The 17,550-nt window shown below is 35.7% G+C and overlaps 1 protein-coding gene across 1 annotated transcript in view; it reads right to left on the minus strand.

The window, feature by feature from the left end:
• ADSS2 (adenylosuccinate synthase 2) overlaps nucleotides 1-17,550 on the minus strand; it is a 52,145-nt gene that overhangs the window by 13,588 nt on the left and 21,007 nt on the right. The window contains exons 3-8 of the mRNA XM_072647628.1: nucleotides 16,578-16,646; nucleotides 14,751-14,801; nucleotides 5,221-5,287; nucleotides 4,569-4,676; nucleotides 3,952-4,033; nucleotides 976-1,102 (exon numbers count right to left, since the gene is read on the minus strand). Of these exons, the coding sequence (XP_072503729.1) occupies nucleotides 976-1,102; nucleotides 3,952-4,033; nucleotides 4,569-4,676; nucleotides 5,221-5,287; nucleotides 14,751-14,801; nucleotides 16,578-16,646 (504 nt within the window). The remainder of the gene's footprint in view (nucleotides 1-975; nucleotides 1,103-3,951; nucleotides 4,034-4,568; nucleotides 4,677-5,220; nucleotides 5,288-14,750; nucleotides 14,802-16,577; nucleotides 16,647-17,550) is intronic.

Raw genomic sequence — 17,550 nt, forward strand, 5'->3', positions numbered from 1 at the left:
AAACTTAATTACCTCAATTTACTTAGACAAATGTTTGATTTACCTTATATGTGAAACCACTTGCTTAAGAGATTAAGATTTAGAGTTGGAAGTCCAAAATTCACCTAGTATAATATCCTCATTTTACAAATAAAGAAATTAAGCTTAGAGAATTGATTTTTCAAGTCATGAAAGTAGAACCAATAGAGCCAAAGTTTGAATAAAGGTTCTAACTCTAAATCCAAAGTTCTTTTGATTACATCATTGTTCTCAGTTCTCTGTCAATCCATAACTATTCTGTACACAGAACCATGAGATTATACCTATGAAAGAATAAAGGTTATTTTAGCTCTCACTCCCACATTCAAATGTGTAGCGCATTCTAGATCATGACTGTCATTTCAACTAAGAAATGAACAAGATAAACAACAAAGTGTGATAATAAGTGTGAAACAACTACTTACATAGAAAATTGCTTTAATTTTGATGGGCTAAGTCTCTATTATAGTATTCTTCTACTTTTTTTAGGGGAGCAAAAGCAGGAACAATTTGGAGAACTTACAACCCAGGGTTATCTGAATCAATGTACGAAAACAAAAAGTAAATTTTTAAAAATACTCGGTGAACCAGGTCTTGATAAAACTATTGATAATTTTTCTTAAAAAAAAAAAACAAAAAAAAACCGCAAAAAACAAAACTGGGCAGCTAGATAGCAGAGTATATAAGAGAGTGGCCCTGGAGTCAGGAGGATCTAAGTTCAAATCTGGCCTCAGACACTTACTAGCTATGTGACCCTGGGCAAGTCACTTAACCCCAATAGCCTTCAAAAAATTAAAAAGAAAAAAAAATCTAAACCAATAAAATATTACCCAAATAAAACAGACATTGGCCTTAGCAAAAGATAATTTTTGCCATTTGTGTATGTGTACCTAACATTTAATAATACAAAAGCATTTTACAGTTTTATTAAGTTTTCAATAAATGGAAAACACTTACCAAAATCAATATCAAGCAGGGCTGCATTTGCACCTTCAACCAAAATTTTCTTTGGAGGGCCATGGAGGGCTTCATAGAGAAAATAAACACCATCCCTTACCATTGGCTTAATCCTTTCCATATAGCCCTATTAAAAGAAACCACTTTTTCAAATGAGGTTTTTTAACTTGATAAGCTACAGACAAATGAACTTTGATTCATACTGCATGAACTCTAAGCCTCCCACCAATGCCATTTGTTCATGTTATCATCTCACCGTATACATCTCTTTAGGACGCATGTGAAGCTTATTTACAGGTTAAATACACTACAGTAAATACTGCTATCAAAGTAATTTCCATTTAGAACACACAATACACAAACAACTAAAAGTATTTCTGAAAATCACTTCTTTGATCTATAAATCCATCTACATGTGATATAACAAAATTCAGTATGAGGGAAGAATGTGAAGTCCTTTACACTTCCTTGGAGCGGAACATGACATGTATATTTTCAATCAAAATAAGTCATGAAACCATTAGGCACAAAGAAACCTTGATCTGACTCGATGAAAAAGGCATATACGATGATGGAATCATGCATTTCTTTTAGCTTTTTTTTATTCACTTACGATGCTTTAGAATTGGCCGTGAACGTACTTTTCACAAATGGCACACTAGGTTGATGACCTCTGTCATCCTGGTATGGGGCTGCATTTGGGGCTGTTTGAGTTGATTCTTGAAATGTAAGGAGGTACAAGCAGAATGAAAGGGAAGGTCTACCTTTCCAGAACAACGTGAAAAGATATGTGGTGGTAGTGACTGACAACATGCTATGGAAAAATGTCACTTGCGTTTTAATTTGTTACCACTCTGGGCTAGCCTATCATCACTTAACATACACTCCTCTGTTCGGCAATGAAAGTTCTTAATAACCTGACCCCAACCTACCTTTCTAGGTTTTTCTATACTACACCACATTTTTTTCCCCCACATTCTACAATCCAGCCCAAATAGTCTTTTTACTTAGTTCCTCACATAAGACATGACATTCTCCTCTCTCCAAGTTTTCAGCATTGGAGGCTCCCATATCTAGAATAAACTTCTCTCCTCACTCCTCTTAAAGAGTCCATTGTTTTCATGAATACTCACTCAAGCGTCACCTTCCCATGAAGCTTTTCCTGATGTCCCCCTAGTGACCCCTTATCGTTACCTTATATTTATTTTGTACTTACTAAAACTTAAAACACACTAAGACTTATAATAAGACTTCTGAATCATCCTGAATAGGTACATATTGTCTCCCCTAGAAGGGACTATTTTACTTTGGTCTTTGTATCCCTAGTGGAGGGTCAGCCTTCTGCAGGTACTTAACAAATGCCTGCTGCTTGATTTAACCTATCTATTTAAGCTATGAGATTAGGGGAAAGAATAAAGAATTTTGTAGCCAAAGAACCTGGATTCAAATTCCAGCTCTGCCTCTTATTACCTGCAAGATCTTGCGCAAAGTATTTAGCCTTTCTGGGCCTCAGTTTCCTTATCTGTAAAAGGAGAAGTCTAAAATAACCAACCTCTAAGGTCCTCCTGAGGTAGCTAGGTGGTACAGTGGATAGAGTGTTGAGCCTGCAATCAGGAAGACCTGAGTTCAAATCTGGCCTCAGATACTTCCTAGTTGTGTGATCCAGGGCAAGTTTCTTAAACCTATCTACCTCAGTTTCCTCATCTGTCAAATGAGTTGGAGAAGAAAACAGCAATCATTACTGGATAAAGATATAGATAGATAGCTACACACAGATAGATAGATATAGATATATATAAAGATAATAAATTACTTTAATATCTTTACCAAGAAAACCCCAAAATGGGGCCATAAAAAGACACAACTGAAACAACCCAACATGGTACCTCTCCACTTTCTCTACAGAATCCTTAATCAATGTAAGGAACTCAATCTCAGTTATAGTACTGTTAACTTTCATTTGTTTTTCTACCATAGATTATACCTACCTCTACCCTTACCCAGGCAGTCCTCAAATAAAATGCTCTAAGCAGGTTAAAACAGGGATTCAAGTGAGTGACCTCAAAACTTATGCTATAATGATAGTGATCAGTAATGCTCAAGTTAATAATGTTCACAGTAAATAAATACATTGCTCACTAGTTATTTCACTTCTGAAATGTGAATGCTGTACCTTCTAACCTGAAAAAAAAAACTCTTTAAAGGGTCACTCCTACACTTTTATTCCCCATAAAATTTAAACAATGCTGGGAACATAGGATTTGATAAAGACCTAATGAAGAATATGGTGATTTTCTGCTTCTCTACTTTTAATTCTTTTTGGACAGAACAGTTTAAAAATTCATTTGCATTTTTGTTTTCTAGACATGATTTCAGAATAGAGCAAGAAGCGTTTTTTTCCCCTCCTTTCTTTACACAAATGCCACATGAATTATGATAAATCATACATGTTACTTGCTCCAAGGACCCTAAGAGATAATCCATTCCAACACCTTCATTTTGCAGATAAGATGCTGAGGCCCAGAGAGGTTAAGAATCTGCAGAAGGTTACCCAATGCTTTAGAGGCCGAGCCAAGAACTGAGCTTAGGTTTCCTAATTTTTAGTACAATACTTTTCTCAAACTACATAACAAAGCAAGCCCTTTGGAAACCAAGTTGTTTGGAGCCATTGCTACCATAATTACACAGAAAAGTTTTTATTCACAGTAAGTACTCAAGAATTCCATAGGTAAAGCAGGTTGTCCTCATGGAACAAAATCTATAATTACTTTAAAAACTGATAAGAGAATGATTATTAATTATTGTTACAACCACTGTGGGTCAACTTTTAAAATTTAATCACCAAAGTAACTTTAGAAAATTTGTTGTTAGTAAATATATGCACAAAAAACCTTAACTATGATGTTCACTTCTTAAAACATAGGTATTTTAAAAGAAGCCTTGCCCTTTAAATAAGTACATGTCACGTAGCTTTACCTTGAGCTTTTGTAATTCACCCTCAATATCAATTTCCAAAGTAGGATATATAGATTTATACTGATTAGCTAATACTTTGAACCTGCAAAACAAATAGATTTTGGTTAGGGTTGCATGTCATTTGATTTTAAAATCTCCACAAATATCTGAGGATATAAAGTGAGCATATGTGTGTGTGCTCAGAACGCAATGACTTGAGTGGTGAGGGAGAGAAACAGAACACTAGCCAACAATTTTTTGGGGGGGTTGGGGGGAGACAGACCTGTAACTTTACTAGTATTGGAAATTCCCTGGAAAGAAACTCCTCTACCAATTCAGACTGACAAATCCCCTGTAACTTAGGACTAAATGGAGAGGAAGTGAACTTGTCCTCAGTCACCTTTCGTGTGTCAGAGGCAAGATTTGAAGCTAAGGCTTCCTGACTCGAAGGTTGAGCCTCCAACTTGCTGCCTCAGCACATCATTAAATTAATTTAAAATTTAGGTCAGTTAGACTGTAATGGAAGCCCACTAATATAACATTCAACTAGAATACTATTCCTAACGTCACTAGTCTGCCACCCCCAAATTTCTAAAACTCAGCCTTTCTTTTTTTACTTTAAATGAAATGTGAGTTACCTCTCAGAGAAGCCATCAAAGTCCGAAACAAGATCGCACATCCTGAGTCCACTTCGAGAAGCTTTAGAGGAATAAACTGGACCAATACCCTTTTTTGTGGTACCCAAACTTAAAAACAAATAAGAAAACGTTAAGCCTGACTTCTTAAAATTGGCAGAATAAAAACAAAAGTTCTTTAGTTCCTATGATCACGTAAGCACAAAGAACACTTATATAAGCCTAGTTTCTGCTTTAACTATCTGCTAAATTTATCTTGGTAATAATTTTGATACCATTTAACCGAAAATTATCTATTATTCCTTTCTGTGAAAGTTTGATCCACCAGGTATATAGAGACTGTATGTGTGTGTGCGTACATGCACATGCACAGGTATGTGTGTGTGCAGGCACGTGCATGCATAAATAAGTAAAAAATAGACAGGGACGTAGCCTGAACCTGGGATTTCACTGACATAGGGAACAACTGAAGGAGGAAACAACCTCTATTAATACAGGCTGACACCTTTGACAGTAAGTGACTTGCCCAGGGTCACACTGCCGACTTGAATCTAGGTCTTCCTAGCTCTGAGTCTACCTCTCTCTGTCACTACGCAACAGCATACACAGGCATGCCTGAACTACATAATCACATTTCTGATGAAACAGGACATACTTCTTTCCAGCTTGTTCTTGCCTCTGTTGCTCCTGAATGCCGTCTGCAGCTTGATGGAAGTCAAATACTAGGAAAAGAAATCATAACTGCTGATGAAATCAAGACACAGGTTATTCATTTACAAGGATCTGCTACAACAATCAAAAACAAGACAGTCGTCTTCTGTGATCTGTGGAAACTGAATTTATACGGAGCCAGCTCTCCACTTTAAACTCTGATGTATTCAGATGCTTCTCATCAAACTGGGCTTCTACCCGGAATGTGTACGTACGTACACAGACACACAGACACACACCCTCAGTGTTCTTGTGCAAGCACAAGAGGAAATACCTTTCCCACAATTTTTACAATGAATTTCCCTATACCTCCCTATTTCTGAGGTGTACTGTGTATTGTTAAAAAAAAAAAAAAAAGTACGGTCTGGAGAGCCCCTTCAAAATGTTGCTACTTCTTACTCCAAATGAGACCAAGCAATATAGAACCTGTCCAGGAGGAGAATCTAGGACAGAGGCCACATGGACAAATGAACAGAAGGATAACTTGTTTCTATATCTATTCTCCTAAAAAAAATTTGTTAGAGATCAAGGATTACATGGCAGAACTAGTGTAATGAGTAACTACTTACACTGCTAATGAATTCTTTAATTTGGAGTTAACAGGTTAAAACATCCTTAACAGGATTCAGTTGTAAAGTTTACCTTATTCAACTAACACTAGTCAGAACTCTGGATCTAGCCTTAGTTCTGTTATTAATGTGCTCAGTTACCTGTGGCATCATATTTGGATTTTTGCAAAATATTTAACAAAATTTCGTGTACACTACCTATGGGGGAAATTGGAAAGCTGTGGATTAGATAAGAATAGTTCTAGGGTCCTAAGCTGGTTGGATAATCATGATCAATAAAGCCATGCTAATGTGGAGAGTTCTATAGTGGTATGTCACATGGGTCTATCCTGCTCAACTTCATCAACAACTTCAAACAGGATACTATACTTAGTAAATCTTGCAGATGAAAAGGCTGGGAAACCTAGGATTAGATCACAAAATTGGCAAGTTGGAAAGTCAGGTCAAAGCAAACAACTTAAAAGATAGAAATATATATGCTGCAAGTTTTCAAATAACAAATCAACTCCAAAAGTATATGATCATTGAAAATATGGCTTAAGAGTTGTAGAGAAAAGTTTAAGTAAGCTGACGCGTTGTGTCAAAAACAACCAAAACTCCCACCGAGGTTGATTTAACTATTGCAGTACTCAGAAAAAAAGGAGCTTATAATCCTACTGCATTCTGTGTGCTGATGAGACTATTATGAGTATCATTACTCAGTTCTGGATTCCACACTGACAAAATGTGTCCAAACCCTGTCATCTGAGAAACAGCTGATTGAACTGGAGATATTTCGAGAACACTTGGGTTGGGGAAGAAATAAGGTATTTAAAGTGAAGAAATTTGAGAGATTACCTAATCCAACACCCTTATATAGAGGAACTGACTTTCTTCACAGTGCTACAGAAATAGTAAAAGCTGCAGAAGTGAGTTTAACGCTGAGATTTTCACCTGATATTTTTTAAAAAGAGAAAGAGAATGGAACTTGCACACCTAGGCCGGGGAGCCTGACTTGCAATTGCTAGTAAAATTCTGTTAGTAAGAAAACAGAACAGTTAAGTGTTTTAGCACAATGCCAGGCACATAGTAGGTGCTTATTAAATGGTATGTTCACCTCTATATCTATCTAGAAAAGTAACTAGAGCACAAAGAGGCTTCATAAAGAATACTAACCTCATTTCCTTTTTCGTTTTTTTAACCAAATTGGTAGACAGATAGATGGTCAGAGGTTATAATTTTAGATTTTAGCAAAGAATTTGAAAAAAATCATTCATACTAATCTTGTGGAAAATATACATGAAGTTGTCAGCTAGATTATAATAACATTTTGATGACTTTTGTGACTGGTTAAATGGGAGACCCAAAATATAGCTGCTAATGATTCTAAAGTGCCCCAAAGGGTACCCCGTCTTCTTTCTCTAAGACTTGGCAACGGCTCTCTTTCATACCAGAAACACTCTTTCTCATTTCTGCCTCTTAGTATACCTGGGTTTCCTTCAAAATCCAACTCAAATGCCATATTCTGCAGAAAACCTTCCTTGTTCTATCCCCCGTCTCCCAGCTTTAAAAGGCCTTTACTTCAAAGGTTACCTTCCATCTATTCTGCATGTACTTTGTATATACTCCCTCCTAGTTTACATGCTGTGTTCCCCATTCAAATGTAATTTCCTTGAAGGTAGGGGCTGTTTTTGCCTTTTTTTGTATCCCTAGCACTTAATACAGTGACTGGCCCACAACAAGTCCTTAATAAATGTTTGTTATTTGAAATCACCTTGGGAGGTCTCCAAAGGAGTACCTCATGGAGTCATGTTGGACCTGATGTTTTTTTAATATTTTTATCAATGGCACAAATAAAGGAATAGTTAGCAGATTTACAAATGACACAAGGCCAAGAAACAGAGCTAACATACCAGATGACATGCATGGGTCTGAAGCTAGACAGACTAAAGAGGGGCCACACAGGGGGAGATGAAGAGAGATAAAAGCTCAAAATAACCAAGTGCAAGATGGAGGAAGCATGACCAGATGGTCTGTCTGAAAAAAGACTGTGGGTTTAGCAGGACTAAAAACCAAATGAGTCAACAAGGTGAAATGGAGGATGAAAAAACTAAGCGCAGATGACTAGAGGTGGGGTGGCCTTTGTAGGACCAACTTTGCCCTGGTTAGATCATATCTGGAAATGCTGTCTTCTGTCCATTCTAGATACCACAGAAGTTGAAAAGAGGCACATTTAGCCTTGAGTTAAGGAAAAAGCAATTATTAAAGCTATCTAAGAAGAAATGGATTCCTCTTCACTTAAGGTCTTCAAACAAAAGCTAGATGATAACTTGTTGGGTACGATGTAGAGGAGAGTCTTGTTCAGTACAGTTGGGGACTGGATGACTTCGCAGGCTCTTTCTTTCAATTTCAAATCATCTTTTCTACTAAATCATAATGACTAGTTTCCAATCTGCCACCCCACCCAAACCCCCTCCCCAACCAATCACAACTTGTCTTCAAATTTTTTAAAGGTAGTCACGTGGAAGATGAATGCCCCATTCTGGGCAGAACTATGATCAACTGGTGGAAGGGCTTTCGAACAAAAGCTGCCAAAGATACAAATGAGGCAATTTAGGTAAGTTAAAAGAATGTTAATTGGTCTAGGAGAAAGAAGGGCATAGTCTGAGTTATAGCTTTTTTTAGGCAAATAACAACTTCTCAACTTCTTTATTCATAAAACAAGTGTAACAATACTTGTTTAAAATCACAAGAAAAATGTATAACTCAAACTTCTAAAGAAATATAAGCTCTTCATTATTTTTCAAAGTAGTGAGTTTCCTGTCAACAAAGGTGTTCAAGCAAAGGAAGGATTAGTATTTCTAAGTAATATTCTAAAAGACTTTGCTTTTATTGAAGGAAGGTTCAAATAAATTCTCTCTTAAAATTTGGGTCCCTCTCAAGTCTAAGACTTAGCTATAATCTGTCTTTTCAAATATAGTTATTTGTTTGATTTTTAAAAACTACAAGTTACGATCCTAGAAACCTTTACAGTTAACATGGTTCCCTCGAATTCTTTATTTCAAATTCCCTTTTACATATAAAGTGTTAACAAGGATATGATTTTGTGCCAAGAAAAAAGCTTGTGAAAATCATTGTTCTGTTTGCACCAATGGTCAAGATTAGGAAGCCTCAGGGGAAAAAAGGGTCAGTTTCAGTAGGTGGACAACCAATTTTATCTAGGCAATTTGTATACCTGCTTTTCCCACTAAAACATTTATATAATTATGGCTTGTTGATAGCCTACTCTTTCTCTGATCATAAGAAACTTTAGACAACAAAAGAAAAACAGACACATGATAGCAAAAAAAGTTTTATTTTTTTTAATGTGACAGTAGTGAAACAACGTAATCAGAAGGGATTGATCAACTAGATCACATTGTCCAGAATTAACATACTTCAACAATACTGAAAATATTCTTTATCTACCCTGGTCCCTCCAAAGAAGGTATAAATGAGAAAAGAGAAATAGTAAAGCAACAAACCAGAGCATGAAGACAAGTCCTTCACATGTGCTTCAGAATGACTGTGAGCTGAGCCTTAGAATTCAGGTGCTATACCACCATAGCTCCAGAGCTGGGGTGCTTAATGTTTATATCTGGTGAAGACCATGGAATCCTTCTCAGGATGTTATAAAATACAGAGAGGATTACAAAGGAAATCAACTCTATTGAAATACAATCATGAAAACAAAAGTATCTGTAATACTTGTAATCACCCTGGTCCCAGAGACAGGTGGGCACACTGTGGCTTTCTGATCCCTCACCACAAAACTCAGAAGCATGTAAAAAGGCTTTCATATACACCTGGTTTCACCATTCCTATACAGCAATAGCAGACTTTGCTTCTCCAGTAACCAGTGATTATTGCCAAGAAATTTAATCACCTACAAAGGCAGGGGATTAATGTGAAAGAGAACCTCCAACTACAGCTATCTAGTGTTCAGCCCATCTGGCTTGGGGAAGCCTATATATGTCTACAAGAAAAGGTGAAGGAAGACAAACAACAAGAACCACCTATCCTTTTCTAGTACTGTGCTGCCTATGCCTGCCCTCTGGGATAAGAGCATCATCAGCTGTAATGCCAAAGAACTCTCTCTCTAGATTCATCATCAACGTTAATAAAGTTTCTGTTCTTATGATGGCTAAGTTACAATGACCAACCATAAACTATTTCTATTAATAAGTAAGTCACAAACAAATATTTATGAATTTTACAAAATAAAATAAGACAGCTGTTATAGGTGGCCTCTTCTGGCTTGTGAACCACAGTCATTCCTGTGAATAAAGATTTATACATGAAAATTATGATAGCTATATAATGACGATCTTCAGTTTTCTTTTTTAAAAAACGTCAGATAACTTCCTATACTAAACGTTAGCTTTTTCTCATTCTGAAACATATATGAAAACTAAAATTCTGAACTTTTCAAGGGAAGCTGATCTAGATATTCAGATTTGGACACTAATATTTAATTAAGCTTTCCAAAATACTATTTATAAAAATTAGATTTTAAAAACTCAAAGAATGTTAAATATTACAAGTTTAACACTAATTGATTTGAAGATTAGCCAAGGAGCTGTGACAACTTGCTTTAAATCTTATCTTAATTCACAGCAGAGTTAAACAATACCTTTCCCCCCCAAAGATTAGGCCTTAATATTGAAACCTGTTAATACAAACTAAGTTGTAACAGGCACTGAAATAGGATGATGCTTTTAAAGTTTGTTTAAAACAATCTGCAACCCAAAATATCCAAAAGTCTCCAAATAGCTCCAAAAGATCTTTCATTTGCAGGCTTTTCATGGACTTGTGGGTTTTTGACTAGTTACAAAACTTCCATACGATAAAAAGTTTGTTTATGTATATGTAGCTTTAAGGTTTACAAAGTGCCTTAAATACATCACCTTATTTGATCCTCACACAACACTGTGAAACACATAGTGTAAGTATTAGCCAGGACAGAAAACTAAATCAGAGCTGGTAACCTACCCAAGTCCAACAACTACTACACAGCAGAGTCAAAATTTGAACCCAGATGCTCTAACTCTAAAACCTGTATTCCTACTATGACTTTCATCAAAAATTACTTCAAATGAATAGACGAGGAAAATACAAAACATATACCTAGATCTCAGTCTGTTAAGCCAGAAGTACCTCTGATATACTAGTTGTGTAATCTGAGCAAGGCACTTTGTTCCTCAATGAGTCAGAAATCCAAAACATTGCAACCTGAGGAGCAACCGACATGCACTTGCACGAGTTCTTCACCCAGGTTTCTTATCCAATGACATCCAAGGTCCCTCTCTTCCCTATCCCTAAGTGAGTATTTATTTAGTTGTTAAGGTGAAGGAGAGACTATTTGGGACAATAGAATTCTTTATTAAGGCAAATGAAATAATCTACTTAGGTTACATAACTTATTAATAATAAAATACTTTACCTACAAATATTTTTAGCTTCCAAAACTCCAATTTAGCTAAAGGAGATAATAAATATTCTGAGCTCTTTAGAACATAAAGTTAATAATTTATCATTGATGACTGGGGTATTACTATGAAGCAAACAATATTATGTTGGAAACACTGTAATGCTTCAATAAATTCCCCTCCCAAATGAATATTTATTGTCTCGAATGAGCTGATTTGGCTCACCGATTCACAATGGTAAGCAATTGCTTACACTGAATAGCTGTCATATTAATGAAAAAATTCTCTAGAGCAAAAGTTCTTTACTTTTTGTATCATGGACCTCCTTTGGCAGTACAGTAAAATTTACAGACCACTTCTCAGAAGGTTTTCAAATACTGACAGTTCTACCTTTATGTGAATGGACCATTTCTACAGACATCTACATAAAGCAATTTTTACATAATGCAGGACTTAGGGAAAGGAAGAAGAGAGAGAGGCAGGAAGGTGGCTGAGCACCTATGGAGGTAGGGAGAACAGAATGGAGAACAGAAGGTGGAACACAAGAGGGCCAGGGCTGGAGTCAGCCATATGGGGGTCTGGCTGGAAATGAGATGAACAACACAGAGGGCCCCAACACATGGGCAGGGTGAGGCAAAGGTCTCTTTTAGCACCGGAGGTCTCAAGATATGCTCCTGATTCGGCAGGCATGGTGCTTTCATTCTTCTACTTTCACTTGGAGGGTTTTATTTTTTTAGGCTTTTTTGGTGGGGGAAGGATTTTATGGGGGCAAGAGGTCACAGAGCCAAGGGGCAGGAGTGGGGAGAGAGAAGAGACAGACAGAGACAGATGGAGAAAGAAAGATAATAGTACTGTAAAGTTAACACGGTAGTTCTTTTGGAATGAGGATTTCTTTCAGAATTCTTTACATAGTCAAATTTGCTTAACATGAATTTATGTAGAACAAGAACTGTCTGTACATAAAATAAAGTACGAAGAACTATTGTTGACATTCAGTCACTTCAGTAGTGTCTGACTCTTTGTGAACCCATTTGGGGTTTTCTTGGCAAAGATATTGGAGTGGTGTGCCACTTCCTTCTCCAGCTTATTTTATGGATGAGGAAACTGAGGCAAACAGGGTCCCAAAGCTAGATTTGAACTCGGGTCTTCCTGTGCTCACCTAGCTGCCTCTTACATAGAATTATAAAGGAAATCAATTATATTATTTAAAATTTTTTTAAAACTTCATGGACCCCAGATTAAGCACACCTACTTTAGATTAAAAACAGTACTGATAAAATTTAAAAATAAAAACTATTGATAAAAATGTAAAATTCATTCAAGTTTTCACACATTAACCAAAAAATTTTTGCAAAGTTAAATTTAGATTTATTTCTTAGCTTTGCAGATCTAGGACCCTAACCAATATGAGAAAAATCAAGGATTTTAAATAAAAATTGTTTAAAATGTCTTTCAACTAAAATAAAAGTTAATGGGGAAAAAACACTTCCATTTTTTAAAAATGTTTAATAAGGGGACTCAAGTGTACTATTCTACTGAATTTTATTTGACCTCTCTATACTTTGCTGCATAATACCCAAGTTACAAGAACAATCTTGATTAAGGGTAGCTGGCCTCTTTAAAAAGGCAACTAGTTTGGGGGAAAAACAGAGCAGTAACTGTAACATAAATTGCTCTATCCCTAGGTAAAATTTCAGCAATTTGAATCATCCAGATATTTTTCTGTTTCTCTTTCCTTTTCCACACCTCTCATTTCACTATCAGGATTGCTAATTAGGAGTTTTAAGAAGGAGGGATAAAAAAAAAAACAAAACACCTTTAACTGATCATCTTTGAAGCTCAGCATTTTACTGCTGTCAGAAACACAGAATTTAAGAGTTATTAGGAAGCTCAGAGGCCAACTATATCCAAAACCAAATCTTTACATATCCCCAAAGTGGTCACCCAATCTATGCTTGCAATCAAGCTTGAAAAATTAAGAGAAGCATTCTACCTTTCCAAGTAGCCTATTTTCACTTATGCAAAGACTTTCTGTTATCAAGTCTAAAGTTGTGTCTCTCTACAACTTCCAGGCCCACTGTTCCTGCTTTTGCCTTCTGTGATAAAACAGAACCAACCTAACATACCTCTTCTGGCATGAAAACCTTTCAAATGACTGGATACTGCTAACATCTCCTTACACAAAACTTTAGTTTTCTAGGATAAATAAACACTCCTTCCCAACCCCAGTTTCTTCAATGTATCCTCATAAATGACATGGACAACCACCCTGGTTGCCCTATCTATACATACTCCTACTTCCTAAACTGTGGTACCCAGAATTGAAAACAATATTCCAGATGTGGTCTGACCACTGAGGAAGAACACAGAACTATCACTTTCTTATTCCTAGAAAATAGACTCCTCAATATAACCCAGGACATCAATAGCATTTTTGGTTGCCACATCACAATTAATTCATATTGAGCTTAGAGACTCCAATATCTCCTTACCTTTTTTTTAAGATAGATATAGTAGATATTGTAAGGTAGATACAGCAGCCTAAGAAATCTTATAAAATTTTACTTTTTGTATAGTGATATCTGGAAATAGTTTGATTCCTTTCCAGTCCTATAATTCCAGAAAGTATTTCAAATGATTTGAAGGAAAGAGGTATTTGACAACCTTCACTCTATGAACAACCAACAAGGCAAATTGATCTATAACAAGTTAAATCAATAAGCATTTGCATTTGTTAAGTGCTTCTTGTGTTCCAGGCACTGTGCTGAGGGAGGGGTAAAATGAAAAGCCAAAAAAACCCCAAAACAATCCCTGATCTCATTTTTGGCATTTGAAGGGTTTAAAACAGCATCAGTGGGGGAAAAGCAGTAGATAAGGATAGAGTAGAAATAGCTGAAATGCAGTTAGGGATTCAGCTGAGATTATGTAACATAAAATTTGTTTGAAATCAAAATTTCATGACTTTCTCAAATGATTTTCCAACAGTTTGGGAGGAGTAGCAAAAATATCAGACGACAGAAGTTACCCAGAACTGATATTACAAGTGCTATATATGGGATATCTCAAGTGTTACTTGGGAGATGATACAAAAGTATCTTTGATAAGCAACAAATTGTATGCAAATGTTTTGAAAAGGGTTCTCTTAAGTTAATTTAAAGATGTTCCTGTCTTTTGCTTAACCTCTGTAGTCCACAATAGTTAAAATTTACTTCAGTCTTTATCAAACGATCATAAATTTCATAGGATTTTTTATATTGGGACTTTGAATAACCCATGCTAGTCTTATAACCTACTACCAATGATAATCAAGAGTTAGATATTTAAAATAATACCAGACATAGCATGAAGGTTAAAAGAGGTTCCAGTTATAAAAGAAAACAAATTATCACTAAGTGCTTTTAAACAATTAATTCCTTAAATAACATGAACAAAATTAAATGCAATAATGCTCCACTTACCAATATGAGCTCTGTCAGAAATTATAAGCCGTTTTTCCCAACCTTCAAGACCTAGAGGCAACAAAAAAAGAGGAAAAAGTCAGACTTAGATCAAATATTTGTTTTATAAGGTTGTTTTAAAAAGTTGAATGAAGTTTCTCCCTACCAAGCCCAAGACTGTGCTTTTAAAGTTTCCCCTTAAAAGAGTTCCCCAAATAGCCTATGAAATGTAGAATGATGCAGCTATTAATGAATATTAGTGCTCACCTAGAACTGTTTTATTTTATAGATAAGTTATTTTATAGATAACTAAGATTTGAAAGCAACTCCAAACCCCTACCCTAGCAACTAACATCAGAAAGTAGACATGAACTATGAAGGGAGGTAAATTTTCTGAACTCTTAAGAAATGTCTTTTTTTCCCTAACAGGTGCTTAAAGGAGTGACTCCTTTAGAGTGAATGACTTTTAGATATTATGAGTTCATATTCACACAAATTACAATTGTTTCTGAGAATACTTATTTCAATGTTGCCAATGTGAAAACCACTTTTTGGAGTCCTTCTCCCTTCTCCTCCCCTAAACCCCACATACACAATTATACCAGTCTGTTCATATTTCATTGTGGAGGCTGGGTTAAACATTTTCACCAGTGGCAAGAGTTAGGAAAACAGCCTACCCTTCCAGACTATCTGACAGCTTCCAACCCAACAAGTATTTATTTTTAAAATATCTACTTTATGTAAAGCACAGTGTGCTAAGTAACAGGGATACAAAAGGCAGTTGCTGCTCTCAATGGGCTTTATGTTCTACTACTTCTTGGCGGTGAGAGGTGGGGAAGCTAGACAACAACATAATAATTTTTAAGAAGTAATAAGAAGGGAGAATCAGAAAAGGTGTTTTCTAGAAGTTAGGATATTGCTTGAGTCTTGAAACAATCAATACACCCCAAGGGCTCATGTGCTATTGGGGAAGACAAACTAGACACAAAAAAAATCAAGAGAATAAATACAATGCAATAAATGCAAATAAACATAAGGTTACTAATTAAATAATAGGTAGTTAGGGAAGTATCCCTCTATTTGGGAGGTAATAGCACAGTGTGAAATGCTACTGGCTCCGGAATAGTAACATCTGGGGTCAAAACCTGCCCCTGATAATTACTTCCTATATATGACTTGGGCAAGTCACTTAAACCTCCCGAGGACTCAAATTTCTTTGTAATACTACCTTTGTTCAATTTGTTTACTGCAGGCTAATACCCCCAACAAACGGTCTTGGTTTATGACTAAACTCCATGACTCTCAATGACTTCCTAATTGCTAATATGTTGGCCCAATAGCTTTTTCTCACTCCTGATCCTTCTGTTCCTCTGTTTAATTTTTGAGACTGATGATCATTCCTCCATACTTTCCTTTCCTAAAATATCATCTATCCTTAGTTGGACTGGTTCTCAGAAAACAATCTACTGCCAAACTTTTCTTAAAGGACTGGCCACAGCTGATGCTCAGCTGGCATAACCTTTGAGAATACAAGGTTACACCATGCATCTGTGATGAAATATCTGAGGACTTTATGAATCTATGTGTATGATTTCTTTCCCCTACAAGATACATCTTCTCATGCTATAATATCTCAATTTCTGTAATCTTATCATTGGTTATTATTTTAAGCAGGACAAGTTTAAGATACTAATAACTTAAAAGCATTTTAAATGAGATAACCAATCTTTATTTTACAATTTATACTATAGTTATATTTCAAATAATGCATAAGATGCTGTCAAATTCACCCAGCACTTTATCTTGAAAAAAACCTTTTATAAAGTTTATTACAGATCTAATTCTTACCTTTTCCCTTTTGCACATTTTTCTCTGCTTCTTCAAATAATCCTGGTAGGTGAATTACTACACCATTTCCTGAAAGAACAAAAACACTTAAACTACAACTCAATCTCAGCTGCATTTTTTTAAGTAGAATAAACTGATTATCTAGAATGATAGTGGAATGAGTTATATAAGTTAGCCAAATATTCTGGTTATGAATATTACATATACCTTTTATAAATTATCAATTTTCAAACAATTGGAATGTACTTAAATATACTCAAAGCTGAAATTATACTAAAGAAGAATTAACTGCTACTTGTTAATACTTCCCTTCCATTAATTCCTCATGGAAAAGTAACGTAGCTATGTATTTCAGATGAATTAATAGATGTTTATCAACAGTTGGGTTGATGGTGAATTTTTAGTAGGACTCTGAAGAAGAAATGTCAAGGTCTGGTAGAGGATGGAAAAAAAGACATTCTAGGCTATACAGCTTGAGTCTAATGGCCTTGATCTCAGAATGTCATAAAGAGGTAGGACATAGTAACAAGAGAAAAGAAGGGAGGAAAATTAAAAGATTTCTCAAAATCTGATTCATAAGACCACGGCAACGTAAAAAAGAAATCTTATGATATGGTAAAGTTATAACAAGCAAGCAAAACCTCATAACAGGCTGACCCAACTGATACATTGATTTCCTAAATGTTCAATTGCAAGGATTCCTCTTATCTTTTCCACTTAAAAGAACCTCTCCAAAAAGCTTCTCTTCCCCCACTCCACCCCCCTTTTCTTCCCCATTTAGAAAACCTGGCTATTGCAAATAAAGTCTTCAGCATAAATTCTTCTAAAGTGACCTCTGAACAAGTCACTTAACCTTTCTGGGTAGAGTTCTCATCTATATACCTATAAGGGGTTTGGACTAAATTTTCTTGCAGTATTTTCCCCTTAACTTGACAGTTCTGGAAATTGGCAATAATATTCCTTGGTGTTTTCA

This window comes from Notamacropus eugenii, chromosome 2 (assembly GCF_028372415.1).
Source record: "Notamacropus eugenii isolate mMacEug1 chromosome 2, mMacEug1.pri_v2, whole genome shotgun sequence".
NCBI lineage: Eukaryota > Metazoa > Chordata > Mammalia > Diprotodontia > Macropodidae > Notamacropus > Notamacropus eugenii.